Below are 27,553 nucleotides of genomic sequence, written 5' to 3' on the forward strand. Positions count from 1 at the left end.
TAACATGTATCTGAAAGATACTATAGTGTTTTCATGAGCGTTACTTGCCTCTTGCAGTTTTGCCATTCACATGGAACCCAGGCTATATGATAGCAACGGTACCCTGCGAAAGGTGGCTAGCCGATCTGGCAACCCCACCATGAGTTTATAGTCAGCTGTGTTATTGACGTAACTTTTACTTTTCCTTTGGATTGTGTTTTAAACTAAATTGATATTGAAATGGTTCGTCCAACGCTCGTCAGCCTGGCCAAGCGAGTGCCCCTAATCCACTTCCGCAAAGGGGGAGCGGGAGCTCCGGGCGCGCAGACCGCAAATCAGCAGGCAAGTTCCCAGCCACCAGGAGGCAAAAAGGTTAACCCACCGCTCTCATTTACTACGAAGTGCACCTGCTCCTGATGGACTTTCATATTCATTTCGAATCTCTTGTTTTGCATAGTTGGCCGGAGGACCTGCAATCGAGGATTACGAGCTGCCGGCACGATTTGCCCGCAAACCAATCGATCCGGAGGAAGCGGCGTACATCAACAATGGAGGAATACCAAATTAAAGGAATCCATACTGTGTGCTGCTTCACCGAATATCACACATGTTTAGCGTAAATTATTCAAGAAAGAATTAAATGGCCGACGCCAGAATTTTATTGTTTAAATAAACATCATGTGTCCCCCGGGGCCAGTGTTGCCAGGTGTTGAGCTCCCGCATAAGCTAGATTCTGGATATAAATAGGCTAAAAACTAAAAATAAAGGCTGAAAAACAGTAAAATCTTAAGGCTTTTAAAGTGTAGAAAGTAAAATTTCCAAATTGTGAACCCTACACAAACCCATAATTTTTCTTTTATTTGATACAAATATAATTTAAAAAAAATATATATAGTTTAAAAAACGATGTGATATCGAATCAGATACATGTGCGTCTCATTCATATCAAACTTAACTGCTGAGACTGGTAGTGCTTAAAAATTTGCCAGATTTATGGATATAGGCTACATACAATTTTTCTAAGCTGTAGCTGTTTTAAAGATCTAGCCTGAAAAAGTGTAAACTGCCAGCACTGGCCAGAGCTTTCAGTTCGCTGTGAATGGCATTTGGGGGGCTAGGAGAAAGAACAAGAGCCAACCATCTGAAGCGAAAGCCAATCGGTCCCCACACGCATTTCGATCGTTTCTCTGTTCGTTTCGTTTGTTTGTGCTATAATACACACCCCCCCCGAACAGTCAAGTTCACCCCCCGCCCGCCCCGATCATCGCGAACAAAGAGTGGAAAATTTCCGTGCCAGCTGAAAAACCCTTTGGCCGTTTTTTATCAGGTTTATCGGGCCCGTAACGCTGCGGCCCCACCGTAACAACCGGATTCCTAAGTATCCCCCACTTGGATGGGAGTGAGGCGTAGTATGCCAGTGAACTGTGCCAACAAGGACTGTCTGGGTCTCAGAAAGCGAGTGTGTGGCCTGCACCAAACCTGGAAGTGGCTCCATCAGACTCCCGCTCTGCACGAATACCTCATCTCGGCCAGTTCCGTGGCTGCAAACACATCCCGATTCGGCCAGACCGCCACAGTCTAAAGTCCAGAGCGACCAAAGCCATCAAAAACCAAAACGAATAGCGTAGATAGTAGGCCATATACATAACCTAAAGAAAAGCAAGAGCACACAGAAGACCACACAGAACCAGGCAAAGAATCAAACCGTTAAGAGCTTTTTTCGACACCATTGACCTTGTTGCGCTTGCAAGTGCATTCCGAGTCTCAGTTCACCTGGCAACAGAAATCAACCGTCAACCGCCGCACTTTTAACTTCCTTGTGTGAGCCATGAGCAGGCTGCTGCGTCGCAATTCCAGCCAGCTTCGGCTGCTCCTTTCCTCCGGTGGCCAGGTCACCCGTCTGGCCTCATCATCCTCCTCCTCCTCCTCCTCCGGGGAAGTGGAGCCCCCGACTAGTACCGCCCAGCAGGAGATCAGGAAGCCAAAGCGCCAGACCCCACCTTTGGTGCCCGATTCGGAGATCAAGAAATCCGTCTTCATATCGCAGTCCAGCGATGTGTTCACCAACCTGGCCCTAGAGGACTGGCTGTACAAGAACTTCGACTTCAGCCATCACCACGTCCTGCTGCTGTGGGCAAACGATCCGTGCGTGGTCATTGGACGCCACCAGAACCCCTTTACCGAGGCCAATGTCTCGAGGCTGGTGGAACGCGGCATCACTCTGGCCCGTCGCAACAGCGGTGGCGGAGCGGTGTATCATGACCTGGGGAACCTCAACTGCACCTTTTTCTCGCCCCGGGAGCGCTACGATCGCAAGTACAACCTGAACATCGTGACCAGGGCTTTGTTCCGAGAGTGGGCCATCAAGGCGGAGATTAATGATCGCGACGACATTGTGGTGATGGACAAAAAGGTGAGGAGGAGCGGTGGCTCTTATCAGGGAATGGGCCGACCCTCTGTGACCCCACACTAGCGTCAGCCCACTTCACCAGCAGCTGGGGCTGTGCATCTGGTCTTTGTTGCCCGTACACTTAACCAATTCGCCCTTGTTCAATTACAGATTTCCGGAACGGCGGCAAAGCTGGGACACCCGAACTCCTATCACCACTGCACCATCCTGGCCAGCGCCAACAAGCTGCACTTGGGCGAATCACTGGTAAAGGAGCCGGCTAACTACATAAGCAGAGCCACAGCTTCGGTTCCGTCGCCCATCCGCAATCTGGTGGATGTGAACCGTACGGTAAGCGTTCCGCAGCTTCGCTCTGCCGTGGGCTATGAGTATCTAAGGACGGCGGCCACCTCGCTGGAAGACGGCGGTAACACACAGACGATGAAGCAGCGCGGATTCCAACTCATCAATCCCACGGAGAAATGGTTCCCCGGCATCGAGGAGCTGCGCTCCAACTACAGTTCCTGGGACTGGGTCATCGGCAAGACGCCCAAGTTCACGGTGCAAAAGGATCTGGATGTGAAGGGTGATGATCAGGACATGAAACTGAAACTGAGTGTGGAAGTGGAAGCAGTAAGTAAATAATTAACTGAACGAAATTCACTCTAATCGGGGTACTGCTTTTAGGGACTTATGAAGGAGATTGGCATCCAGCTGCCGCAGAGCGATCAGCTCGTTCCGGTGGTCACTCCGCTCCAGGGCAAACCCTACAACGAGGAGAACCTCAACGGCATAGTTGGCGCCCTGAAACTCGTCAGTGCATCGAACGTGAAGCAGGCAATAAACGGCTCGGCCTGATTTCTGTTGTGTTAGCTAAAAAAAAAAAAATTTCAAAAAAAAAGAATCCTTTATCCTTATCCTTTAAATAGTTTCACTAACGTCCTAATTTAGATGTAATCTTTCCAAGAAACCATATTACTAACCGACTTAGTATTTAAGCGTTTTACAAGCAAAATATTACTTTTGTTATTCCGTTTTGTAAAAAAAAGAACTGCAATTAAATGTTTAAACATTTTGAAATGTTAAACAAATTTCTGGATTTAATTTATTTCTTGTCGATAAGTATATGTTTGTCACTTTTCTGCAAAGGTCTTTAAAAAAAGGAATGGGGCTAGCTACATCAAAAAGGAATTGAATTGTTAAAAATTTAAAAGGCCAGCATTTAGAATTTTAGTACTGTTCGAATAAAGAATCACAATATAAAAAATTAGTTATTTTTATTTCGTTAACCAATAAAACAAAGTAGATTTGTAAACATGAATACAAAGGTAATATAGTAAATCTTTTAAGGCACTTGTTCGCATTCTTTTGACACAAATTGGTTGTATAATTGTATATAAAAATATATGTTACAAACTATAAACATGAATCGGGACTCGCGAAACTCTAGGATAGTGGATAACAATCATGATCAACGAGAGTCCCTTTAATACGCCACAAATCGGAATATAAGCAATTATGAAAATAGCTTTAGAAAATTGCACTCTAAACGGGACGAGGGTAAACTGGCTTAGATGTGAACCGTTTGCACCAATTCAGGCAGGTTCTGGTAATCGGGATCGCGGGCAAAGAACTCCGTGAGATAGGCAAAGGTGGGCCGGTCCTTGGGTCGCTCCTTCCAGCAGCTCTGCATCACGGCGTAGATGTAGGCGGGACAGAGATTGGGCTGCGGCAGACGTTCTCCACTGTCCACCAATTTGATGGCATCCACATTGGATATTTCGCCGTAGGGTGGTGCGCCCAAGGAAAACATTTCCCAGATGGTCACTCCAAAAGACCACACGTCGCTGGCGTGTGAAAAGATTCCCAGATTGAAGCTCTCCGGAGCGTACCAGCGGATGGGCCATCGTCCGCCTTGTGTGAACTGGTACTCCGTGCTGCCGGGCCTCAAGGATCGCGACATGCCAAAGTCACTGATTTTGGCCTGGTGCCGGGCGGTCAGCAGTATGTTCCTGGCGGCCAGATCGCGGTGCACAAAATGCTGGGATTCCAGATAGTGCATGCCTAGGAAAACATTGAAAAGTGAGTTTAAAACAGTAGCCTTGCTTGGTTACACCTACCACAGGCAATCTGTGAGGCCCAGACCTTCAGCTCCGAATTGGCCGTGATGTGGGCACCGTGATCCAGGATGTACTGCAGCATGGAGCCCAGCGGAGCCAGCTCTTGCACCATCATGAGCATGTCCCCCTTGGAAATGCCAATCAGTCGCACAATGCACTTGTGCTCCAGCCGCATCATCACGGACGCCTCGCGCAGAAACTCCTGCTTGTTGCTGTGCTCGTCGCTAAGCATCTTAATGGCCACCTCGATGCGGGAGTCTTCGGTTCCGGCACTGCCCTTCCTTACCAGCCACCCGCTGTGCACAGAACCGAATTCCCCGTGCCCGATCTCGCTGACCAGCTCCAGATTATCCGGATCGATGAAGAACCTCAGTTTGGCCGCCTCCAGGGCGGTGGAGGTGGGCGTGGTGGGGGTGCCGCTGCACTTGCGATGCAGGTAACTGGCCATCTCACTCTCCGTGGAAGCTGTCGAGATCAGCGAGTTGAGACGCGCCGCAGCGGGTGCCTTGATCTGCTGATCCAACAGCGTGAGCACATCCACTGTGGGCTGATAGCCATTGGCGTTCCACTGGCCAGCGCGTTCCCGCTCAATGGCCACATCGCTCTTCGTGAAATACTCAACTTCGGCCTCAGTCTTTTGGGCAATGGGTGGCAGGTCAATCTCAATGGGCGTATTGTTTCTGGGCACATTGTATACCTCGCCACCGCCGCCGCCTGCAGCGACTCCGCTGTCCGCATTAAATGTGGAGAATTCCGTGGAGAAGGACAGACTCTTCAACATGGGAGCAGCTGCCTGGAGCTCCTGTTCCGTCCGGGCCATGGATCCACTGACACTGCTCTCGGACTCGCTGCGCTTGCCCTTCGACTTGCTCTTGCGCAGGCTGTTCATGTCGAACAGAGCCTTCTTGGGACTGGTCAGACGCAGCGTATTGAACATGGAGCTGCTGTTCTCCTTCTGTTTCTTCTTCGCTATGGTCAAAGCTGGCACATGTGGGTGGGGATGGTGCGGATGGTGCGGATGTGGGGACACGGGCGTGGGCGGCGACGCTGGCGAAGTTGCCTTGGGCCTTACCGAGGATCGAGGTATAGTGGCGAACGAGGGCACCTCTGGCTTGGGCTGTGGCGGAACGGCGAACTTGAGGCTCGCCGGCAGTCCATACGAAAAGCGCATGAAGTGGGCTATCAGATGTTCCACGCTGGGCCAGTAGGGACCGTCATCGATGTACAGAAACTTGGACTACAAATTAAAGTTTTAAAACAATGATGACTCAATACCAATCTCTGACAACTCACCCCGCCGGACTGCAACTTGACACCGTTCTGGTAGAGATCAGCTTGCGAAATGCGAAAATTCTTGACCACCTGGTCGCTGAGCAAGGTCAGAACTAATCCAGAGGCCGCTGGCGACTCGGAGTAGCGAACCAGGAAGCAGCCTGAGGTGTCTATATCGGGTTGCTTCGCCAGCAGCTTCTTGGCATGCTTTTTGAGTATGGCCACAGCTTCGTCGCGGGTCAGAGTGCCATGGTACCACTGATCCCTGGTGGTACTTGCCGGTGGCAGCTTGTAGCTCAGCAGGAATTCCTCCACGGCCGTCTGACCCGCCTCCTTGGCCAGATCGAAGGGGAACTCACCGGAACTGGTCCTCGGGAGCGGCGGAGCTTCAGCCAAAAGCAGTTCCTGCACAGCCTCCAAATTGCCATGCTTGGCGGCCTCGTGCAGCGGCACATATCCGTTTTCTATATTTCTGCCCTGGACATTTGCCTGCGCCGCTATTAGGGTCCTTATAAAACTGGCTGGTTTCGAGCGAGCGGCGTACTAGACAAGAATTTGGATGAGATTAGAAAAGAACTACATATTAGAGTGGCAATGGAACTTACATGCAAGGGCTGGCAGCCAAAGGAGTCGGAGCTGTTGACCTGGACTTTGGCATTCAACAGGTGCTTGAGAATATCCTCGTCCGAATTGAGGGCCGCCAGATGCAGGGCCGTCTGGCCATCCTGGTTCTTGGCATCGAAGTTCCGGTAGCCGCACTTGAGCAGCTCGAAGACCACCTTGCTCTCGTTTTTGCTGGTGGCGCGGTGCAGCAGATTGGTGACTCCATGGCTGCGAGTGTTGTGAGGTGGGGGATCCCGGATAAGGGGAACCGTCAGCTTGGATGGCAGTCCATTGGCCGCCTGTTGATAGTAATCCACCAGTGTGTCCAAGCCGTGCAGGATCTTTGTCTGCACCTTGTCGTCAATGGAGAAAAAGGCGTCCTCGCCGCCATGTCGCCGAATCTGGTAGTGGCAAACCTCTTCCTGGCAGAGCAGGCTCAGCACGAAGTCTCCAGTGGCCGTGCTGCTCTCGCGCACCAAAAATGTTCCATCCTCGTAACCTGTTGATTGCGACGATTTCAATTACTCTTCATTAGGGTTCACCACGCCCACATCCACGCACTCATCTCTGGGATCCGGAGCTTCAGGGGCTCTATCCCCCAACTCACCTTGCTTAAGAAGATCGTCGGCAGCCTCGCGGGACAGGTTGCCATGGAACCACTTCATGGGATCACTCATTTTTAGGCCATTTGCTCCAATCTTTTTGTTAATAATTTTAGTTAGTGTGACCGTGGGATGAGTGTTAAAAAATACCATCTGTGGTGGGAGGCTAAGTGAGACCAGATGAGTCGCGTTGCCAACTGTCGATAACAAAGTTTGATTTGGCGGCCGTTTAAATACGCAGTTTATTTTCTGAAAATTAATTGAGTCAGTCATATGGGTCATCCAACTATCAGGAGAATTATTAGTGTGTTTTATATGTATGACTCCCCCAGACGTGACGCACCGTCTAACTGATATTGTACTCTTAAGCCGCATTAAACTTTATTCTAGTGATTCAACCTCAGCTTAAAATGTTCCGTTTCTTTTTTTAAACTTTTATTATGTGGTTGTTAAATCTTCTGTCTGGCTCACTAAAGATCCTAATTGTCGGACGATAACTTTAAAAATCATCGTCACTTTAAAATTGGTCTATTTTAAGACTCACAAATTTTGAATTTTTATAGAATTTAATAGAAATAAAACCATTAAAACAAACTTCGATTAATTGTTTCACTTTTGTTGTATATTTCAATTTTCATGTTTTTTTTTTTCTTTTATTTTTATTATGGAGGCTCTACTAAAACAAAGTATTAAATTATGGGCGATTATGTTACGATTAATTTTGTTTGTTTTCTCCTCGAATTCGTTTGCAGGTTATGTGAGAATAGTCTTAAGCATTTAAAAAACGACTATACGCTAGGGATACGGCATTAAAATTAATAAAAAAGGTTAGGCTATGAAGTACGTATAAACATTTAAAGAATTAAAAGTGTTTTATATAGTTCATTTCATATCCTTTACAATGTACAGAAAAATTAACGCAAAGCCATTCAATTTATTTCAATTTCGTTTATCTGCATGTTTGCTAAGATTGTTTCTTTTTCAGTTTTCGATTTCCTAGTAAGTATTGTGGCAACTTAAGTGACTAACGATACATACACGAAAAATACATAATTATCCCCCCAAAGATATACACCCAAACACACTCGCTCCGATCAGATCTACAAGTCTGGCCCGCCCTTAAACTTATTGGCTAAATTGCTTAAGCGCTTAGCATATTCAGTTGTGCTTTTCAGTTGATCCTGCTGCCGATGGTGTTGGCTTTATTCCACCGGAGCAATTATTTTGAGGAGCTTTATGCAAAACTACCATCAAACAATAAATTTCGCTGTGACAAGGAATTTTGATAAATTTTTTTGCCTGTCCCTTGTTGCTTGGTCTTGCTGTTTCTGCTGCTGCTGTTGCTGCTGTTGCTTTTGGTGAGCTTTTGCTTGGTCCTTCGCTGGCTGATGCTCCATTTATTCTGCTGTTCGTTCCATTAAAAGTAACTAGATTCTAATGTAGAACAAAATGGTTAAACGTATCATATATCGAAGCATTTAAGAAATCCGAGTGAGTTCATCTTGGTTTGTTAATGTTCTGCTTTACATTTATGACTTTTTCTTTGTTGATTTTTGTTGCTGTTATTGTTGTTGCGGCCAACGCCGGTGCTGATGCTGATATTGATATATATATATTTATATGTGTGGATTTTATTAATTAGCTATTGAAGAGAGCTTTTGGGAAACTCCATTCACAGTCTTTGATTTAAGGACATCATTTTCATAAGAAAAGACAGTTTCCTTGCCGTTTTCGACGACTCTGTAAAGGAATGAGAAGGATTTTTAACAACCACTCAGTGCATGGCTTAGGGGTTTTTTCCTACCGCTTGGTCATCAGTTTCTTGCCATTGACAAACACCGTCGAGGTGGAGGTGCGCTTGACACCGGCGCTGGGGCCACTGGAGATGTGGGTGACGCCGCTACTGCCATTGCCGCTCGTCATCGACGAGAACGAGGTGAAGCCGCTGGTGGGCATGAAGAAGTCCATCATCGAGTAGTTGAGCATGGGTGCCCCGAACGGGCTGGCCAATTTGTGCTGGTGATGATGGTGGTGCCGAGACGCTCCACTGCTGCCTCCATGGCGTCGACTGCTGCTCGATCCGCTCGTGCTGCCATTCGAATATCCGTTGGCATCTGGCAAGACATTCAAGATAAGTTTACAATGCGATATGAGACTTGCGGGCAGAGCACTTACCTCTGAAGAAGTCGGCGAAGGGCGAGTTCACGCCGAAAAACTCGCGGAACACCTCCTCTGGCGGGCGGAAGACAAATGGAAAGCCGCCCATAATATCAAAGTCATCGAAATCGTGTGTATTGTAGTGGTGGCGGGCATGCGACCGACTCTGGCCACGTTCACCCAGCCCATCCTTGCCGTACTCGTCGTAGATGCGACGCTTCTTTTCTGTAGAAAATAAATCGGAGAACAAGATAAGTCGAGGGAAATCAATAGAATCTTTTTTTTGTTTAGTAATAAACGCTCGAGCTGCTGGGGGTTAGCTTAGATCTAACATGGAACCAGTGATGGGATAGATACTAATTTAGGTACTTATTGTTACCTAGGTCATTTACAAAATATAATATATGTATATAGTGTAAAGACTATGCCATTTTTTAGTATCTCAAAGTTGTAAAAACATCTAAAATTTGGGTTTTTCAATATCTGCAATACATTATTAAATGGTAACAGAAAAATTAAATTTCTAAAATAATTTTTTATGTTGAAATTCTTTGAAAACTTTCTGTTATTTAAAATTCAAAATTTCTGTTTGTAATTGTATAGAGATAAATATATATGAATTGGCATATTGACAGCATACGAGTGCTTTTCAAAAAAGTACTCTAGAAATATGTATATTAAGATGCTTCCCATCACGGCAAGAAACAGCGTTTAGTTGCATTAAAGTATGGAACAAAAAACAATAACGACGTGCGCCAAGATGTCAGTCAGCAAAAACCAAAATAACGCAACAATTGCAACGCTTCTGCCTCTAGCTTTACCGAACAGCTTGTGAAACGGAGTGCCCTCGAAAATGTTGCGGAAGGTGAAGGCCTGGTATCGATTGCCGGACCGCCTTCCGGAACCGGAACCGGATCCGTAGCCTGAACCCGGATAGTAGTCGTAGTCGTAGTCCCGGCCATAGGACGAGGCTCCACCGCTCCCGCTGCGGTAGCGGGAGTAGGAGCTGCTGTTGCTGCTGCTTCCGGTGGTCGAGGATTTGTGCAGCGTGGCACGGGCATCGTAGATCTTTCGCTTACGTGCTAAACACACAATAAAGACTCAACATTGATTCCGCCAAGGATCACAGATCGGTCGATACGTGACCCCTTTCATTGTTTTCGGGTTCGAAATGTAGGTTACTTCTGTTCTTGAGCAGAAACTTACCATCGGATAGGACTTCGTAGGCTTCGGACAGCTCGCGAAAGCGTTTGTTGGCCTCATCCAGGTTGTCGGGGTTCTTGTCTGGGTGCCATTTCAGCGCTAATTTTCGATATCTGTGGGTGAAAAATATTGTGTTTAATTTGTTATGTTTCTGCAGATCCTATACATTTCTTACTTAAAAGCTTAAAGTGAATTAATTGCATTTTAGTTGATTTTCTATGGAATCGTAATTGGGGATTAGCCCAAAAATATATATATATATCGTTAAAGCGGTTAGGCAATGTCAGCTGTCGACCGGATATAAGCTTGAAAGTTTTGGACCCATGGATCGCTTTTTACTATTTGTTTACTTACGCCTTTTTCACTTCACTGTCGGTAGCTGACCGCGCCACATCCAAAACTTTATAATAGTCCACCATTTTAAAGATGTGTGTATTTGACTTTCTGCTCTTCTGCGCTTATTTTTTCAGTTGCTTGCTTGGCCAGCACAAATTGCAATCCAATGCGATTGTTTTTTGGTCGGATCCTCCTCTGGCTTCTGCAAAAGATAAACAATCAAAGGGTCGTGTTAGTTGAGGGCTCTAAAAGTAGCAATATAGAAAAAGTGTCTATACCGTTGGAGCAGTCAGCATTCGATACAACTGAATTTCGGATTTGTTTTTGATCTTGTTGCAGAAAAAGCAAAGGCGAAATAGAAAACATAAACAAATAGAGGCACACACACGAATGGGAGTAAAGCAAAGTCAAAGACAGCTTGGTTTATATGGGCCGCCGACACTTTTCAATTTTTTCGAGTTCAATGTCGTTCGAAAACCCCATTATGCCATCGCCCACACACGCAAACTATGAACGAAAGAGGCCGAAGAAGTACATGAAGAAAAAAAGGCATACTATATACACTATCATAAACATAATAACAAAATAGCTAATAGGGTCATAGATCAAAATAGTAATTAGACCACATATGTCCATATCATACAAATTATAACAACATTAAAAAATATATAACAAAAACGAAGTCCTAGATCTAAATAATTAAGGATCTTAGATCAAAAAGATATTAATTGTTGTGTGGCTTTGATACCACATTTAAAGCATAAAATATTAAATTATCAAATATAGAGGAAAAATGGTTTTGAACCAAGTTTGTACATGTTAAGTAAAATTGTTTTCGTATGTATAAGAAATACTAGTAGTTTTCTTCCGTGTAGACAGAAAGAGAGGGAGAATACGAGCCGCATGTGTAGGGCGCTCAGTTAGCCGTTCATCAACTTTTGGGGCAAAGTTACTCAAGCGTTTTTCGCCCCCCCTCTCGCGCATCTCGAGACCCAGATCTCCATCTCTCATCGCACCCCTCATTTTCGTGCAAAATAGTCGCTAATTTTATTTAATTTGTATTGTTGCTGTCGCTGCCGGTCGTTGTCATGCAGCCCCCTTGACACAATTTAGCTAGATTTCATGCGCGAGTGTTTTTTATCAAACATTACAGCGGCCAATTGTCTGATGTTGGCTTTAGCGGTGGAAAGTGCTTGGCTGAAATTAGCCCTCGGGCCAAGTGACATGGCAATTTGCATTTACACACTTGCCGGCAATCTTAAACTTAACTGAACCGAACTTCAAAACATGTTGTTCGACTGACCAACATCGATGGGCTGGCTATGTTTATGCTGCTCTTTGGTGTGGGTTGAATCTCGAGATTAGGTTCTTATGGGCGGTTCACTCGATTTGTTCGTGTTAATATTTTTTTTTCACATTTTTGTGTGATCTAATTTATATCTTTTGATGGGGTGCGTGTGCGTAGCGTCACATAAATTTGTCTATTAACATGCGCTACAACGAAATGGATTAAAGATACTGTGTGTTTTTAACAATACATACTCTTAATATATTAAGAACGCACTGTACGGATATATAAAATGCATTTAATGCTTATATTAATGCAAATATATTTTTATATATTTACGTTGGCCTACTCTCTTTCTTTGTTGAGCTAGGGAGTCCTGAATAAACATTTGTGATGTACTGAATGGACAAAAAATAGATAGACGCGAATAAAGTTAAATTTTGCCTGATTAAAGCATTACAAATGAATGCATCCTTCGATGCCCCGATAAAATAAGTCAGGTTCCACCGAGATTTGAACTCGGATCGCTGGATTCAGAGTCCAGAGTGCTAACCATTACACCATGGAACCACTGTATTGTCCTGGAAGCCATTCTCCCTTTTCTGGCAAGGAAAATCGCAGTGCGCATGTTGCAAGTGGGTGGGAAAGGCTTTCGTGGCTACCATTACAAAGGCCCCTGAACTTTGGGGTCGAAATTTCGCATGCAATATGTAATTGCAATACTGAATACTTTCACACTTTCCGTTTCATTTGCTGCATTTCCTTTCAACCAATATATGTACATTCTTTACTCATTCAGTGGGATTAGTGCTCTCACATGTTGCAATAGACTGAACACCACACGAGATTATAAATACAAATCGAAAATGTATTTTGCAGGAAAATAAGAAATAACATAGATAAATTTAAATGAATTCCCCTTTATTTATACAAACATCTGCGAACATATAGATAGCGGGTAGCGTATATAGGGAAATATAGATATAGTCAAGGGGTGTATGTGTGTGTGCGTAGTTTATTCGCTTTACGGCGGCTGCCTATAGAGTATATACCTGTTGACATATTCGGCAAATTCTAGGTCGTAGGTGTAGGAACTTGTAGCATTGTCTAAAACCAGCAAATGACGACGACGACGCGACTGCCGCTGACGTTTCTGCTGGCCAGCCATCCGCATGACAGACACGTCAGCGGACGGAGACGGAACCGGAGGAGCTGGGAAGCCAGGTGAGGAGTCAGGTGGAAGAGGATGTCAAGGGGCGGGCAACGGAGTGGAAGACCTGCTTACTGTGGCTTGGATTTCACTGACAACCGCCACCGGCTGACTCAAGACGAATAGAATCGGTTGGAATCGAAGCAGTGGCTATCTGCAAGACCATATCTCGTGGCAGTCACTCAACACTCAGCACCTCGCCATCGTTCTGTGGGCGTCTGCGGCAAATACATAGCTACAAGATTTCTTTGCCTAAACAGTCAAATGCTCTCGGAGAACCAGATAGTTTAACGGGCTGGAATAAACTACTACACAAGCCTTTGCTTATATGTTAAAGACCATGTTAAATTGAGATACCTAAAGTAGTTTTGATAACAACAAGATAAAGGCTTAATTCTGTTGACACAGGGAAAGGTTACGGTTTTCTACGAGTGTGGTTTTTACGACTCTATTAACCCGAAAATGAACGTTAACAAAATTGTGTGCTGAATTTAAATTCAGAATATATGTATGAGAGGACATTAAAAGTTTCAAGTGTGAAATTAGGTTATTAGACTGAAGAGCGTTTTAAATCGCATATAAATGTCTGAAAATTAGATTTAAGTACACGAAAAGAGATATGCGATTTACATTGAAGGCGCCCAATTGTAAATGAGGAAATTAAAGCGATTTTAACACGTACTCATACGTCAGTCGGAACTGGTTTTTAAATATCAAACCCATTTCATCACTGGGATGATTCACAAAGTGAACAATTCCGTTACAGATTGTTCTTTACAGAACGGAGTCATAAGTGTAAGGTCACGCAACTGATAATAATCAAATCACTGCTTAAATAATGAACAACACAAAGTGTTATTATTATTTTTATAAACTGAATCAGTGTGTTTTTCTACTTGTAAAGTTAAATAATGGCAAATATTATTAAACCATGAGCTCTTTTAATTTTTATATCGTCTGGGTAAAATTGTATTTTGAAACAATGAAAATAAGTTGAGGTGTTCGAATTCGTTATAGCAGTAAAATATTTAATACTGATTGAAATAAGTATTTTTGTTAGCCATGACTATTTTAGTGAAATAAAATAGCTTGTTATTGTCGCTGAGTAAGTCATTATAGCTATCACGCTGAACACTTAATTAACAAAAATTCAACAAAAATATTTAATCTTCTATTATATAAACAATTCAAGTAGTTTAAGTTCTTTTGCAGTAGGAAATATTGAAGGTCTTTGTATTATTTTTCGGTGTAGCCCACAATATTTACCTCCACTCATCCCAATGTTTATTTATTTATTTACCCGTATCGGATTCAAGCAGCTTTAATCACAAACTCGAGGGACTCCACATGCAACAAGTGTGTTTAGCAGAGAGAGCAAAAACAACATATGAAGAGCTGCCTACATGGCGCAGTTTTAAACCTGAAGTCACTCCAAAAATTATGTATGTGGTTAGTCTGCGGTCTTGTCTTCAAAAGCCAAATGTTGTTGTTATCTACGATTTTGGTTTTGTTGTTGTTTATGCAAATTACATCACCACCGATATGGCTGCGTTGCACTAAGATTTTCTTCACACTTTTTCAATTTGTTGCCTTGTCGCTGCGATTAAACTTGAATTGTGTCACCGAATCGATAATGATAAGCAAACAACAAGGGAGAGAAACAGCAATAAAGTTGGATAAAGGAGGAGGAGGAGCAGGAGCAGGCAACAACAGTTGGTTTTTCTTTTTACATGGTAGCTGATTTTGGTGCTAGTTTTGCCATAACCTACATACACATTTGAACGGTTTTTTTCTGCAATCACACACAATTAAACACCATACACACAATCAAGCATGCGATAAGAAAACGCTGCGCATTTATATTTTACTTTATTTTGTTGAAAAGTCACGCAATGAGCAATGCACTCGCACTTTTCATATTTACATGGGTCGCTTTTAACCAGCAATGGTTACTCTTGTTTTTAACTTAATGCTACGTTTGTACTCGAAGTCGATACTGCACATTATAAAACAAAAACACGGAAAACGCAGCGAGGTAAAAAGTGGTAAATTAATCAAAACTTTTGCAAGCCGTACGCGGCAACGAGTCGTTGAGAATTGAATTGAAAAAACTGAGAGATCAAGCAAGCAAGTGAGAGAAACCAGCTGACGGCATTGCCATGCTTGAAATTCAGTGTTGTGGGGGAGAAGGTGCCCTCTCTTTTGCCTACGCTCTCATTCTTCCCGTTTCCCGGCCCCTCTTTGTTATGTTTGTGACTCCTCACCGGAAGTTGTTACGCTGATTCTGGCAAAAAGCGTTATCTCCTCGCTATCATTTATCTTTCGGACGATTTCGCTATCAGCTTGTGCCATATATTCAAGGCTGATCAGTTGATTTGACTGTTCCGCCGGTTAAATCCCCTGTTCCAACGTGATTCATCTTCCAGTTTCCGCCGAAATGGTTTCTCCACCGCCTAGACTCATTCCAATATTCCAATATTCATCGGAGAGATGAGCCGTTCATTTGAATAATGATGGGTTTTATGGCCAAAGTTTATAACGTTATAAAGGCGGCAGAGCGGAGCCGAAAGCAAAGGCGACAAATTTAAATATTTAATTTTAGAACTCTCACGACGAGTCGTTGACGCCGGTCAACAGTGGTTGAAAGTTTGGGTTAAACAAGAATTACAGGAAATTACAGTAATATGTATGTCATTGTCATTCTAGTAGAACACAATTCAATTCAATCAAAATAATTTTAACCCAGATTTTTAAATTGTTTTAACACATTTTAATGTTGTTTTTAAAGACATTTAAAGTTAAACATTTTTGTTTTGTATACATACTAAGGTATAGTTCAAGCAAATCTTAGCCCACTGTGACGACCACAGCAGCAGGTGGTGGACGAGAACCGAGGGAGGAGCGCGAAATGTTGTGCGAAAAATGTTGAAAAGTTTATAAATTGAAATTTTTATATAGCACCACACAAACACAAAATATTTTGGTTGTGTGGAAATTTATTTTTAGTTGGGTGGGAAGGGTGAATTGGTCATAAGTATTGCGGAAGGAAAATATTAATGCAGAGCAGAAAAACAAAAACATTGACGTGTTTAAGGTGGCGAGGGAAAATCGCGAGCAAAATGAGAGAAATTGGAACAGCGGGTAAACGGTCAGTAATTATTATGGGAAAATAACACAAATTAAGCAGGCAGCGAAACAAAACGAAAGCAGGGAAAACAGACCAAACAAAAGGGAACCCAAGGTGGAAATTCGCCAAATTGCACAATCCAAGGAAAGCGCAAGAAAAGAGAGGGAAAATAGCAGCCACAATGCAATGTCATCTGAAGCAACAGAACAAGCCATGAGAAAAGCCCCATACAAGACCTAGAAATAGACACGTGGGCGTGGGAATCAATCTATTTATAAGTTGCATGCCCGCAGCTTTTCCCCTATGAAAACATGAAAATGTGTTGTAAGTCTTACAACAACAACAGGAGAAAAAGCTAATGCTGATTCATTCGCAGCTGGCGGTTCCCCGCAGGCCAAATGATTTTTAATAGACTCACTTGGAACTGTTGTAATATCATTAAATCTATTGAATCTATAGCCAAGGGGATTGCCCTCTCGTTTTTTTGTTTTTTTTTTTTTTTTTTTTATTTTGGGTACAACTGCACCATATCCGAATCTGAATCTAATCAAAGGCCTTTCTCACTCTTCGTTTGTTTGTTCGCCGCATAAATAAAACAAAAATCATTTCAATGTAAGTTTCGAAATGATCTGTGTAATTTTTGTTGTCGCTGTTGGATTTCTGCGGTTCAAAAACTGAAGGGGGAGGTTCGGAAGTGTTCTTTGGGCGGGGTCTGTGGTTATGTTTGGCTCATGGGGCTTTTCATGTTTATAGAGGAAACTATATTGACTTTTGGGGGCTTACCCGAATCACTAGAACAAAAGTGACACGCCCTGGATAACGAGATTTTTTTATTGAAAGAACAGAACATGGATGTACAAAATGTATTTTTAACAAATTTAATCACTGATAAGAAATGTTTGTTTTTTTATATTTACAAATTCAAATAGAGCAAAAGACACATCATTGTTGATATAGCAAATTTACTACTTTGTTGTAAGCTAGCGAATTCCCGAAAAACTACTGCGCAAAACTCTTCAACTGATTCTTGTTAAAAAGATACTCGCAAGATTATGTAAATATTTTGCGGAAAAGCTTCCATCTTGTTTATATTGTGTCTGAAAACATTTGCCGGCAATCAAGAAGTAGAGGCGCACTCTGATCTAATACAATCAGGCCTTATGTGTAAATCCTCCTTTATTTAGTCTACCAACTCTACCGTTTGTGCGGGTGTGACAAACGGTCGTGTCCGAGTCATGCAGTCATAAAACACCAAAAACTAAATAAGGCAAGTCGAGTTCAATACCAATACCGCCCAACGGCGCTCGGTCACATAAAAACTACCCACCATCGATCGAGAAATAAACCTGTAGCCCGTGATCAAGCAGACAGACAGCCGGTGATGATCTCAATATACGACGCTTGATTTGTGGAATCATCACGGCAACTAAGAAGACCTCAACAAAAGTCCGACATTGCTCTCCTCGGCGAGTTCAACGCTTCCTTATGCGATATACATATACATAAATCTAAGCCACAGATGATAGCCATCTCCTCTGTCCATCCAAAGCTACTGTGCAGCAATTGCACTGAAATAAATTTGATGGTCGCTCGTATACTAATAAAATATATCTTAGTATGATTATTATTTTAGATAAATTATATATAATGTTAACAAAACTTGTAACTGTTAACTTAGGTTTTTGCATGTTTATACGTTTTATGTAGTCCTAGATAAAATTATTTATTATTTTTAGTTCAGTTATTTTGGTTTTCTGTGTACTGGACGTACTGCATCTGGATCAAGTCCGGTGGATGCCACAACAAGAAGTCAAGCCTGGCTGCTTGCTATTGTGTGTGTGTTTTTTTTTGTCGAGTGTGCAACTTCAAGCATATATTGCATTGACAATGAAGTTATTAAAGCGCAAAACCACAGCCATCCACCTGCGGCTATTTTTCTTTCGGTCGGTTTGGGGCGGAAACATGTGATTAGCTTGCACTAGGAGAAATGAAAAACGAACTCTCTGTCGGCCAACATAGACGTCTTGTCGATACTAAACAAAATTTTTATTGGCGAAAGTAGGAAATCACATTAAGACAACTCAAGACCAAAATTAAAGAACAGCATGATTGATCGCTTTAATTTGGATTTTACATCGCCTTAGATGCCCAATTTGTAGCAAGTACAGTTCTTAACTAGATAAACCGCAAAGCTAGACAAAAAGTTACGAAGAAAAGATATTAGCTCACGAAGATGGGTTTCAGTTTGGGCCACACTTGTGAACTTGATATGTGGGTATAGCCACAGGTGTTCATTGTTATAGTGGGGATTTAAGAGCAGCCAGTCACGTAAGGTTTTTAAGTACCTGCGGTTCGCCAGATGACATTACTTTTTCAAGTTCTATTTTTAAAACTAAAATAATTTGTGAGCTCAATCAAATGTTTAAATTAAGCAAGTATTTCTCATTAATTAAAAATAAGTGGGAAGTTTGATATTAAATTGGCTTTGCTATTTATATGTTAATTATAAACTGGCTATAAAGTTGTAATTTTAAATGTGCAGTATTTTAATGGTACAATTTTAATTATGTTTTCGTTTATGACCAACTATAAAAAAGATATTTTAAACATAGTTTTAGCTGACTAATTTTTTGTATATCCAAAAAAATGATACGAGTAAAATATTAATTACCTTATAAAATGAACTCCTACATTAAATGTTTATATGTCATTTTCTATGAAAAACTCTCTACTCCATTAGCACATCAGTAACTTCTAAAGACCCCACTTAAACTTTTTCCACTTTTTTTTATTACTTCATCAAAAAACTTTGGGAATACTCTTGGCTAGGCACCCCTTTCACCCATTTGAATTTCCAAGCACTTGGCGTACAACAACAAACTTTGGGGTCAACCAGCAGAGACGATGACTTTGTGAGTTGCTTGCTCAGCTAAAATGAAAAATTCGAGGCAGACGCCGCGTCGTCGTCGTCGTTTTCGTAGGCAGCTTTATTTCTGGGTTTTATGGCGACTTGGTCAGTTTGAAACGGGCCTCTGCGTCCCAGTTTAAGTCCCTGCCCCAATGATCTCTGACGCTCACGCTCAACAAAGTCTTTTTATAGGTACTGCTTCGTTTCGTGTGGGTTTGTTTGCTTTAGTAATTATTATAAATAGTTGGGAATTAAAGCCATCATCTATCTAGCAAAATGAAAGCTGGGAGATGGCGCCCGCTGTGAAACGACTGGCAAGTGGCCAAACGAGACCAATTTCCAAAGCAATTTAGTTTAATTGAATGCAATAATCATAAAAAGTAAGGAGAGCGCCAGGCGAAGACAGTAAATTTGTAATTGAGGAGTAATTGCTTGTCGCGCAAAAAGGTAATTTTATTTAATCCGCATTTTTTGATAGACGCCTATGGCCCCACTTTAAATGGAAGCCGTAAAACGCCTTTTAGCCACTTTGGACCTTTCTTTTGTGCTGTCCAATTTGAAATGAAGAATCACGCTCGAGCCCGTGACATTGAACGTGACTCAGGGGTAAAAAGCATCTCAGAAATGACACGCAAATCGGAGCGAAAAAAGTTGAGTTGGCAAATTAAATAAACAACGCGAGATACGAAGAAGCGGCCAGGAGAACAATGCAAAATCATATAAATTATTATAATATCTCCTGCCAGTTGCCTGAAAGCCAGTTTCAGACAAAAGATACTCGGACTGACGCATCATCGCTTGCCTCTAATTAATGGAAATAGATACAACTAGAGATACAGTCACAACTCTCAGTCTCGGTCAAACTGCTGCGCCTCATTGAAGACCTTCGCTGTTCGTCTTGGCTTTACTCAGAATTCGAATTGAATCGAATCCAATTCATATTCCAGTACACAGGCCCATTTGATGCGTAACACGCGCCAGCATTTAACTCTCTATAATACGAAGTACAGAGATATCGTGCTAAGGTTAAATCTAGTGGAGAGCTGTCGAAGCAAGGCTGCTAATGAGCCAAGTCCACTGCCGCAATCATCAGGTTGCAATGCCAAATTCTTTAGAATTTCAAGGGAAGAATCTGACGGTGAAGTAAATCGACCTAAACACACATACGAAAGAATCTTTTAAAGAGCTACATAAGCACAAAGTCTTTATATGACATCACTTTCAGTTGTTAAGTAGTAGTTTCGGTACTCAAAAATATAAGCTGCTTGTTGCGAATCTTCAATTGTCATTTCTTGAATACTTTAAAATGGCTTCTTCAAATTATAAATTTAGATTAAGCTTATTGCGAATATCTTAATTTCAAATTTAGATTAATTTCATCTTATTTAAATTACATTTTATATACTAATTAATTTTCTCATGCGTGTTGTGCATCTTTACGCTCTTACCTATCTCTACTCAATTCAATTAATCGATGCCAAAATAAGTTCGTTACCCCCACTGCTTTCAGAGGCCTAACGAGCACCACCATCACCAGGTCTTAACCCAATTAATAAATTATATTTGTTGAGGCCTCGAGACACGTGTAAGCGATAACGCTGCTCATCATTCGAGGGGCCCTAGGCTTTCCCACACAATTCCCGGAGAGAAAGCATATTAACTCTGTAACATGAAGATGGACACGGGATATGATTATGCGAGTGAGTCCGTGTCTGCGGCTTAGTGGATGCAATCTCTCCAAAACTCTTGAATGGACAACAAGTGCCGCTCATTAGGCGGACCGCAAACAAGGCGAACCGGTTAATTTAAATAGCCGGAGATGGAGAAGATACCGATGCCGAAACCGAAGCTAAGCAAACGCAATGATTGATTTACCAGGCACAGTTAGTAAATTAAACGAACTGATATTTACAAGAGAGGATTTCCACCGTCGCGACGGATCGGTGGATCCAATCCACCGTTTCAATGACGCTGACAAGCAACAATTTTTATGTGCGCTTCAAGTGCATCCGGACATTCATTCATTTATCTTCATGGGCCCGAAGAAGCCTCAACGACGAACCCAAAAGAAAAACAAAATACTCGTTTTGGTAATTAATGAAAAATCATCAGCCGCAAAATACGCAGCCAAGTAAATGGAGCGGCTTAAATTGCTGTTGGATTAGCGCGGAAAGCTAAAAATCGACGGCACCACATCAAATTAAACCCAATAAGGTAATGCATTTGCGATATGGCGGAATCGACTGGTATGCTTGCTTTTCACTTAAGAAAAGCCTACGCTTCAGTCGGTTCATGAAGAGGTTGGAATTTCCTTAATGCACTCGGTTTCCATTGTTCACAATTAATTTCCACTCGGACTGATTGACTGAATCCCCATAGATCTGTTGAAAAATACGATCGATATTTTAATAAATGATTGAAGGTGTGTGCAGTACGACCCAGTTAGATTTGTAGAGGAGAGTACTTGGAATTCTTCGTCTATTTTTTTTCTTAACTTAAAATAGTAGTCATTACTATCGTTTATTATCCCTTAAAAAGTAGTGTAATTCATTATTAGTTTAAGCTTTTATTTGGCAAAACTAAAAGAAAAACCTTTAAAATCTTGTGTGCAGAGAGAGCTCGATCTAAATCATAAATCGACTATTGCTTTCGACTGTCCCATTTCCACTGCTCCAATCAATTTCATGTGCCATGGGCGCAGTTTTTGTAATTTTAATTAACCAGGGCCTGCAATTTCCACAATAGCTTTTGGCGCTTTTTATTTCGCCAGTTTCTATTGCTGTTCCTGTTGCTGTCGAGTGTGACTTCTCAAGCGTGTGACCGGAGGTGAAATTTTTATTTCTGATTTTTGGCATTAGACCCGCGAACCACTGCCACTACCAAATGCCTAAAAAGAGTCGGGCTAGCTGGCTGGTTGGCTGGCAATGGCGATGGCGATAAATGTGCGGAGATACGTTTCAGACCGCGTCGCGTCGTCTGGCCGCTTTAAATGGACAACTGGGAGTGGGTCACAGCTGCAGCTGTGGATCTCGATCTCTGGTGCAGCAGCCTGCGGCTCACTGAGGCAAACGGAGCGATTATAGGGACCCAGACGACTTGGGTCTAAGCCTTCCACAAAACCAGTTCGCAGTTCGCTTCCACCTCACCGATTGGCGGCGTTTTCGATTCTTTCTGTCGGACCGTAAATATTTCAATTTATTTATTGGACATGCGTCTTCAGCATCGTATCATTTTTCGAACACTTTCTTTATATTCGTTCCCCGAACTGGCGGCAGATGTATCTACATGTGTCGTGATGTCTTGACCAGAAACCAATGTCTTGGCCTGGGTCTTGGACTTGGACTCGCCAGCACGCAAAGCCAGGCCAAAATGTGTGTCAACGGCCTTTGCGGCCCTTCTTTTAATTTTTTTTTTTGGGGGGCGGGGGCACACAGTCTGGGGCGTGTTCCATGCGGATTTTCACTAAAATGAAAATTAAGAGTGAAAACGTTTTTGGTTTCTGTATTTTTTCCCCCAACCCTACCCTCCTCCTTTTTTTTTGCAGCAAACAAAGCAAAAGAGGTGTGTTTCGCCGATGCAGACCATGCATGACCCGCGCGTACTAGTGTCCCATCCTCTGGCCGTCCGATTGTCATGCTAAATGGGTGAAGTGAAACTACGACTGTGATTTCGGAGTGGCGGGAGCATTGGCCAACTCCCCTAAAGAGCATTGCCTGCTTTCAGCTTTTTCTTCTCCTACTGTCAACTGTCAAACGAAATTTACACGTTTTCCTTACAACTGCACCTCACGAAATAGTCGGGGCCTCAAAGTCGAGACTCGAACAAAGAAATGGGGAGTGCGTGAGTCTCTGTTTTAATGGATTGATTGTTTGGTAAAGTTTGCATGTTAATTGCCTTCATGGTGGCGATAGACGACAAAGCACACTTGAAAGTTCAAAACCCATTACCGAGTTCATGGAATTTTCTTTTTTTATCAGTCACATTTTCAACAAATTAACCTCACTAGCATATGACTCCCACCCTGGCCAAGACAATGGAAATAAATTAAATGCTGTCTACAACTTATTAACAAGGAGAACTTCTTAAACATTTTTACAGGTCGCAATAAAGTGCAATATCTTAATTTATGTTGAAACTACTTACTTTGATTGGTGTTAGGTGATGTATGGTTATTGATAAGACGATAGTACACATTTTTTAAATATATTATAACATGTGAATTGATGTCAATTATTCAACATGAACACTCAACATTTGTTTTTAAATCAAAGATAACAATTCAATACTTTTAATGGTGTATTTAAATGAGTAGTCGGCAAAGGTCTATCTACGGTGTATAGGCTAAGGCCAACTCGGCAAAGCAGCAGGAGTAAGGCGGCAGAGGCCGGCAGCAACAGTATAAAACCGCAGTCGCCACAGACACTGACTAGTTTCGCGGTGAAAATTACTCTTACAAAGAGTATTTGTGTCGACTACTGATTTAAAAAGTATTTTAAGTACACCTCTATTTTAGAAAAAGAGAGTTTAATCAAAATGGATGTTTACATATTTAAGCATATAAGTTCCGGGTATATTGTCAATTAAATACGTTTCAGAGGGTTAAGAATTCTCATCCTCTAAAAACGGAACGGAAATGGTCGAGGCTGCCCCAAACAATTCAATTAAGCCTGCTTCTCTTGCACATCTCCGATCGTTTGGGCCCAATCAAAGCTGACTTGGCTCCTACCTGCTGCTAACCCGGCTGGCTGATGCGAATTGAAAACAAAACAAACAAACTGAGCTTAGACAACTCACAAACTCACAACACAACAATGCGGTCGTTGGACGCGAAGGCGCGCAGCGGGGGCGCTTAATATGCAGCCAGCGTAGCAAGTCGGGTGGTGAGCAAGTCGGGGATATTATACCCATTCCATATAACCAGCAGCAGCTGGCGTCTTTCGTTCTTGCTGTCGCTCAACTGATCAACTGGTTTAACAATAAAAACAAAGCTCAGGCGGCGTTGGCGTTACTTTAACGTTTAACAGAAACGAAAAAGTTGCCGTTTTTGTTTTTCTTGCTTCTCGCGCATCGATTGTCGGGGCTTGGCTTTCTTTGAGGAAGAAAAAAAAAACAAAATAAAAACTCACATAGAAACTATAAAAAATGGTAATTTGTACGCTTTTGCCTTTTTCTCCGCTTCTTGCTCAATCGTACGTCTCACACGCGCTTCTAATGTCTGGATGTGATACATAAGCGCATAAAACATACAGCCAAACGGATGATGATGATGGCATATAAAAAGCTCCACGAGTTTTTCAATTGACTTGGAAAGTGGCAAGCGGCTGAAAGCAGCATGCAGCAAAAGGGGCGGACACCAGCGAAAAGTAGGCGTGGGGGACACTAACAAAAGTGCACTGTTTTTGGCTCTCGGCTCTGCCACACTTTTGATGAATTAGCCGTTTTTTCTATCGAGTGTTGTGGAGGCTTGGAAAATTGAGTTGCAGCTGCAGCACTTGATGGAAAACGCTGGCAGGGGCTGAGGAAGTTCGTTGAGCCGGATCATACCCAGCTGAGGCTCATTAAAACACCACTTGAACCACGCTTCGTGTTATACCGCCTCTAAGTGCAGGTCAATAAGTGGAGTAGTTGTCTGATTTTCGACTCCAGGCCAATTAATGCCTTTGTGTGCAATGCAATTGGAGAGAAGTGGGAGAGAGAGCTTGATTGATGGGGTTCGTAAAGCAGGGTAATTGATTTAATTACAAAAAAAAATTACTTCCCATACCGGGAATCGAACCCGGGCCTTCTGGGTGAAAGCCAGATATCCTAGCCACTAGACCATATGGGATATGTTCTACTTTCTTCCAATTTATAAAATGATGCTGGACTCTATTTACTTACAACAAATACAAGCATTCCAATTAGAATTTTATTTTTTGTTGAATATGAAACTAAATATAAAAAATAAATTTTCCAAAGTCAACGTAGACTGTTCGAAAAAGTATAATAAGAACGCATTTTAGCCGCTGCTCACATCAGTCCCATATTGTCTAGTGGTTAGGATATCCGGCTCTCACCCGGAAGGCCCGGGTTCAATTCCCGGTATGGGAAGATTTTTTACTATAAACTTGTGTTTTATTGTATTTTATTTTTTAATTTTAGATTTTAGATTATACAACTTTGTGTTTAAAAAGTTTTGTCTTGGTTTTTAGCAATACAAATCAAGTCAATCTGACGAAACAAGCGATGGAAACAATTCAAACGCTTGCTAACAAAATGGGTCTTTGCTGCACGTCAGTCAGCCTCCCATATGGTCTAGTGGCTAGGATATCTGGCTTTCACCCAGAAGGCCCGGGTTCGATTCCCGGTATGGGAAGTACTTTTTTTTTCTTTTTTTTTATATTAAAAGATTTTTTATGTGAATTGACAGTTTTAAATTCTAGATAAACATTCTTTTACTTTAAAATAAGATTTTAATTTTGTACACCTTTGTATCGTAATTCAAATTAAAATGTGTGTCGTTTTCCTTGTTTATTGACTACCACCGTCGATGCAAATCGTATTGCATTAATAGCACTTATGTTTGTTTTGGTTTTTCTCGTATGCTTTATTTATTCATCGCAATTGCCTAGCGCCACCCAATTGATGCCAATCGGACACGCAACGAAATAATTCGAGACCTTTTTTTAAGGGGAGGAGAAAGAAATGCCGTTTCTTTTCCTCGTCAATTGTTAATGTCTGCGCTTATAAAGAAAAAAAAAACAGAAAACCAAGAAAATGAAGCAAAAAAAAACGGTTTTGTTAACGACGGGCAAAAGCTCAAAGAGCCAGAGTACTTAACTTTTGTTAAACCAAAAATTAGGCATGCCCAGCATTGCAACATATAAGTGGAAACAACAGCAACAACGACAATAGCCTGCCGCAAAACGTGTGGCAAGCGAATGGCAACAACAATAAAACAGACACAATGCCTTGACAGAGTTTTTAAGGTTTTATTTCTTTAGATACGGAAAATTGCTTTTTCATTGTTGCAGAAACCAATGTTTGCTTGTTGCTGCTGTTGCTATTTACAAGCTGACTTGGCAAACGGAAAATCAATTTTTAATTGCAGCAAATTTGAGAGAGCTGCGGGACAGGCAAATTGCGAGCTGGCCCAAAAAGGCAAATTAACGTTAACGAAAACAATTGGCATTTTGAGTCAGAAACTTGTTTAACGGTATCGAGCGGCAGCTGCATTATCTTTTGAGGAAAGGAAATTCGCCGCAGCATGTCAAAGGGGGACAGCAACAATATGTCAAAATCTCGATGAGCAGTGCAATGAACCGTTGTAATTAGCATACGTCCGTGTGCGTGCGTGGGACAGGGAGGACAATAGAGGCACTTTCGATTATTGAACTTGTCAAGTTCCGCATTTGTATTAATTGTTTGTATTCTGCTGCTAGATTTGTTTGTTTTTTCTAGTATCTTACCTTTTTGGCGATGTTTTTAGCTGGAAATCCACTCCTTTCTGTGGTGCCAAAACGAAAAACAAGCGAACAATTAATTTCATTAGAAGTATCTAACAAATGCGAATCCAACACGATATAGAAATAGTAAAACTACAAATAGGTGTGTGTAAACAAGATAAGCTACACCGCGTTGGGGAGAGAGAGAGGGGATGAGAAAGAGAGAACGAGAGACGCGGCAGCAGCAACGACAACAATAACACGGGGACAATTTACAGCGCTTTATTGATTTTTTACAAAGCAACTACTCGGCCACGAAGCATGCCATTTCCATTTGAATTTCGCTTTTAGCTTATTTTGCAATTATTTTATGCACAGAAAACAGAGCACAAAAGAATTTCGCACACACGAGCACAGGCTCACACACCCACACACACACGAGCGCGACTTCAATGTCAACTTCACTTATTTTTCTTTTTTTTTTCTTGCTTTGCTCCGTCCGTGCTTTTCGAATTTATTTATTTATTTATGATGCACTTCAATTACCCGTCAATCTGCACAAATCGACGCGCTTGCAGGTTGAAGAACAATGAACACCCGCTGCTTCTTCCAAGCGCGCTTTTTCTAGTAAACTTTTTTTCCGTTTAAATCCAAACAGCTGGAGTCTATTAGAGATGGCGAAACATCGATATCAAAATGGATGTCATCGATGTTTTCAAAACATCGCTTTCATCGATGTTTGGCGGGGCAACATCGACGTGTCTCCATCTCTTCTCTGCTTTCCCTCTACCGCAGCGCTGCCCTTACATAGGATTGTTAGGAACATTCTAGTAAAATTTATTTTTCGGTTAAATGACCCAACAGCTGGATACAGTATCGATACATCGATATCTTATCCAAATTATCGATAGGAGTCTTGCACTGAAACTTGTTTC

At 42.2% G+C, this 27,553-nt stretch overlaps 5 protein-coding genes and 4 non-coding genes across 18 annotated transcripts; 5 read left to right on the top strand and 4 right to left on the bottom strand.

Moving 5' to 3' along the window:
• Positions 1-111: 111 nt before the first annotated feature.
• On the top strand, positions 112-670 carry LOC128253736 (uncharacterized). Of its 2 annotated transcripts, none has more exons than XM_052982381.1 (2): positions 112-351; positions 437-670. In XM_052982381.1, the coding sequence occupies exons 1-2, from the start codon at positions 220-222 to the stop codon at positions 545-547; spliced, it is 243 nt and encodes an 80-aa protein (XP_052838341.1). In that variant the 5' UTR covers positions 112-219; the 3' UTR covers positions 548-670. The 2 variants fall into 2 exon arrangements, with proteins under 2 accessions (XP_052838341.1, XP_052838342.1); XM_052982382.1 differs by having other exon boundaries at positions 115-321.
• Positions 671-1,182: 512 nt separating this feature from the next.
• Positions 1,183-1,561, top strand: LOC128253737 (uncharacterized). The gene has a single exon (XM_052982383.1). The coding sequence runs from the start codon at positions 1,373-1,375 to the stop codon at positions 1,559-1,561; it is 189 nt and encodes a 62-aa protein (XP_052838343.1). The 5' UTR covers positions 1,183-1,372.
• Positions 1,562-1,806: 245 nt separating this feature from the next.
• Positions 1,807-3,459, top strand: LOC128253727 (lipoyltransferase 1, mitochondrial). Its single transcript, XM_052982361.1, has 3 exons — positions 1,807-2,392; positions 2,540-3,001; positions 3,056-3,459. The coding sequence occupies exons 1-3, from the start codon at positions 1,808-1,810 to the stop codon at positions 3,224-3,226; spliced, it is 1,218 nt and encodes a 405-aa protein (XP_052838321.1). The 5' UTR covers position 1,807; the 3' UTR covers positions 3,227-3,459.
• A 161-nt stretch (positions 3,460-3,620) lies between these two features.
• Positions 3,621-7,129, bottom strand: LOC128253722 (tyrosine-protein kinase Shark). The gene is made up of 5 exons (XM_052982341.1): positions 6,971-7,129; positions 6,366-6,862; positions 5,782-6,303; positions 4,489-5,725; positions 3,621-4,432 (listed from the first exon to the last, which is right to left on the bottom strand). The coding sequence occupies exons 1-5, from the start codon at positions 7,116-7,118 to the stop codon at positions 3,939-3,941; spliced, it is 2,898 nt and encodes a 965-aa protein (XP_052838301.1). The 5' UTR covers positions 7,119-7,129; the 3' UTR covers positions 3,621-3,938.
• A 436-nt stretch (positions 7,130-7,565) lies between these two features.
• Positions 7,566-27,306, bottom strand: LOC128253729 (dnaJ homolog subfamily B member 6). Of its 9 annotated transcripts, XM_052982364.1 has the most exons (8): positions 27,165-27,290; positions 26,643-26,680; positions 10,680-10,863; positions 10,329-10,438; positions 9,944-10,204; positions 9,141-9,347; positions 8,770-9,079; positions 7,566-8,705 (listed from the first exon to the last, which is right to left on the bottom strand). In XM_052982364.1, the coding sequence occupies exons 3-8, from the start codon at positions 10,742-10,744 to the stop codon at positions 8,600-8,602; spliced, it is 1,059 nt and encodes a 352-aa protein (XP_052838324.1). In that variant the 5' UTR covers positions 10,745-10,863; positions 26,643-26,680; positions 27,165-27,290; the 3' UTR covers positions 7,566-8,599. The 9 variants fall into 9 exon arrangements, with proteins under 9 accessions (XP_052838324.1, XP_052838329.1, XP_052838333.1 ...); XM_052982369.1 differs by lacking the exon at positions 26,643-26,680 and having other exon boundaries at positions 27,165-27,306; XM_052982373.1 differs by lacking the exon at positions 9,944-10,204.
• Positions 12,448-12,519, bottom strand: Trnaq-cug (transfer RNA glutamine (anticodon CUG)). The gene has a single exon. It is a non-coding gene; the product is annotated as a tRNA-Gln (tRNA).
• Trnae-uuc (transfer RNA glutamic acid (anticodon UUC)) lies at positions 24,950-25,021 on the bottom strand. Its single transcript has one exon. It is a non-coding gene; the product is annotated as a tRNA-Glu (tRNA).
• Trnae-cuc (transfer RNA glutamic acid (anticodon CUC)) lies at positions 25,213-25,284 on the top strand. The gene has a single exon. It is a non-coding gene; the product is annotated as a tRNA-Glu (tRNA).
• Positions 25,478-25,549, top strand: Trnae-uuc (transfer RNA glutamic acid (anticodon UUC)). The gene has a single exon. It is a non-coding gene; the product is annotated as a tRNA-Glu (tRNA).
• Positions 27,307-27,553: the final 247 nt, after the last annotated feature.

Source organism: Drosophila gunungcola (assembly GCF_025200985.1).
Source record: "Drosophila gunungcola strain Sukarami chromosome 2R unlocalized genomic scaffold, Dgunungcola_SK_2 000004F, whole genome shotgun sequence".
Taxonomy (NCBI): domain Eukaryota; kingdom Metazoa; phylum Arthropoda; class Insecta; order Diptera; family Drosophilidae; genus Drosophila; species Drosophila gunungcola.

What these genes read in the sequence shown, in the direction of transcription:
- LOC128253736 (XM_052982381.1), top strand. Translation starts at nt 220, where the DNA reads ATGGTTCGTCCAACGCTCGTCAGCCTGGCCAAGCGAGTGCCCCTAATC. An exon ending in AGCCACCAGGAGGCAAAAAG is followed by an intron (nt 352 to 436) that starts GTTAACCCACCG and finishes TGTTTTGCATAG; the next exon opens with TTGGCCGGAGGACCTGCAAT.
- LOC128253737 (XM_052982383.1), top strand. Translation starts at nt 1,373, where the DNA reads ATGGGAGTGAGGCGTAGTATGCCAGTGAACTGTGCCAACAAGGACTGT.
- LOC128253727 (XM_052982361.1), top strand. Translation starts at nt 1,808, where the DNA reads ATGAGCAGGCTGCTGCGTCGCAATTCCAGCCAGCTTCGGCTGCTCCTT. An exon ending in TTGTGGTGATGGACAAAAAG is followed by an intron (nt 2,393 to 2,539) that starts GTGAGGAGGAGC and finishes GTTCAATTACAG; the next exon opens with ATTTCCGGAACGGCGGCAAA. An exon ending in TGAGTGTGGAAGTGGAAGCA is followed by an intron (nt 3,002 to 3,055) that starts GTAAGTAAATAA and finishes TACTGCTTTTAG; the next exon opens with GGACTTATGAAGGAGATTGG.
- LOC128253722 (XM_052982341.1), bottom strand. Translation starts at nt 7,118, where the DNA reads ATGGTATTTTTTAACACTCATCCCACGGTCACACTAACTAAAATTATT. An exon ending in CGACGATCTTCTTAAGCAAG is followed by an intron (nt 6,863 to 6,970) that starts GTGAGTTGGGGG and finishes CGCAATCAACAG; the next exon opens with GTTACGAGGATGGAACATTT. An exon ending in TTGGCTGCCAGCCCTTGCAT is followed by an intron (nt 6,304 to 6,365) that starts GTAAGTTCCATT and finishes ATTCTTGTCTAG; the next exon opens with TACGCCGCTCGCTCGAAACC.
- LOC128253729 (XM_052982369.1), bottom strand. Translation starts at nt 10,744, where the DNA reads ATGGTGGACTATTATAAAGTTTTGGATGTGGCGCGGTCAGCTACCGAC. An exon ending in TCCGTTTCACAAGCTGTTCG is followed by an intron (nt 9,348 to 9,943) that starts GTAAAGCTAGAG and finishes TATTTTCTACAG; the next exon opens with AAAAGAAGCGTCGCATCTAC. An exon ending in CTTCGCCGACTTCTTCAGAG is followed by an intron (nt 9,080 to 9,140) that starts GTAAGTGCTCTG and finishes ATGTCTTGCCAG; the next exon opens with ATGCCAACGGATATTCGAAT.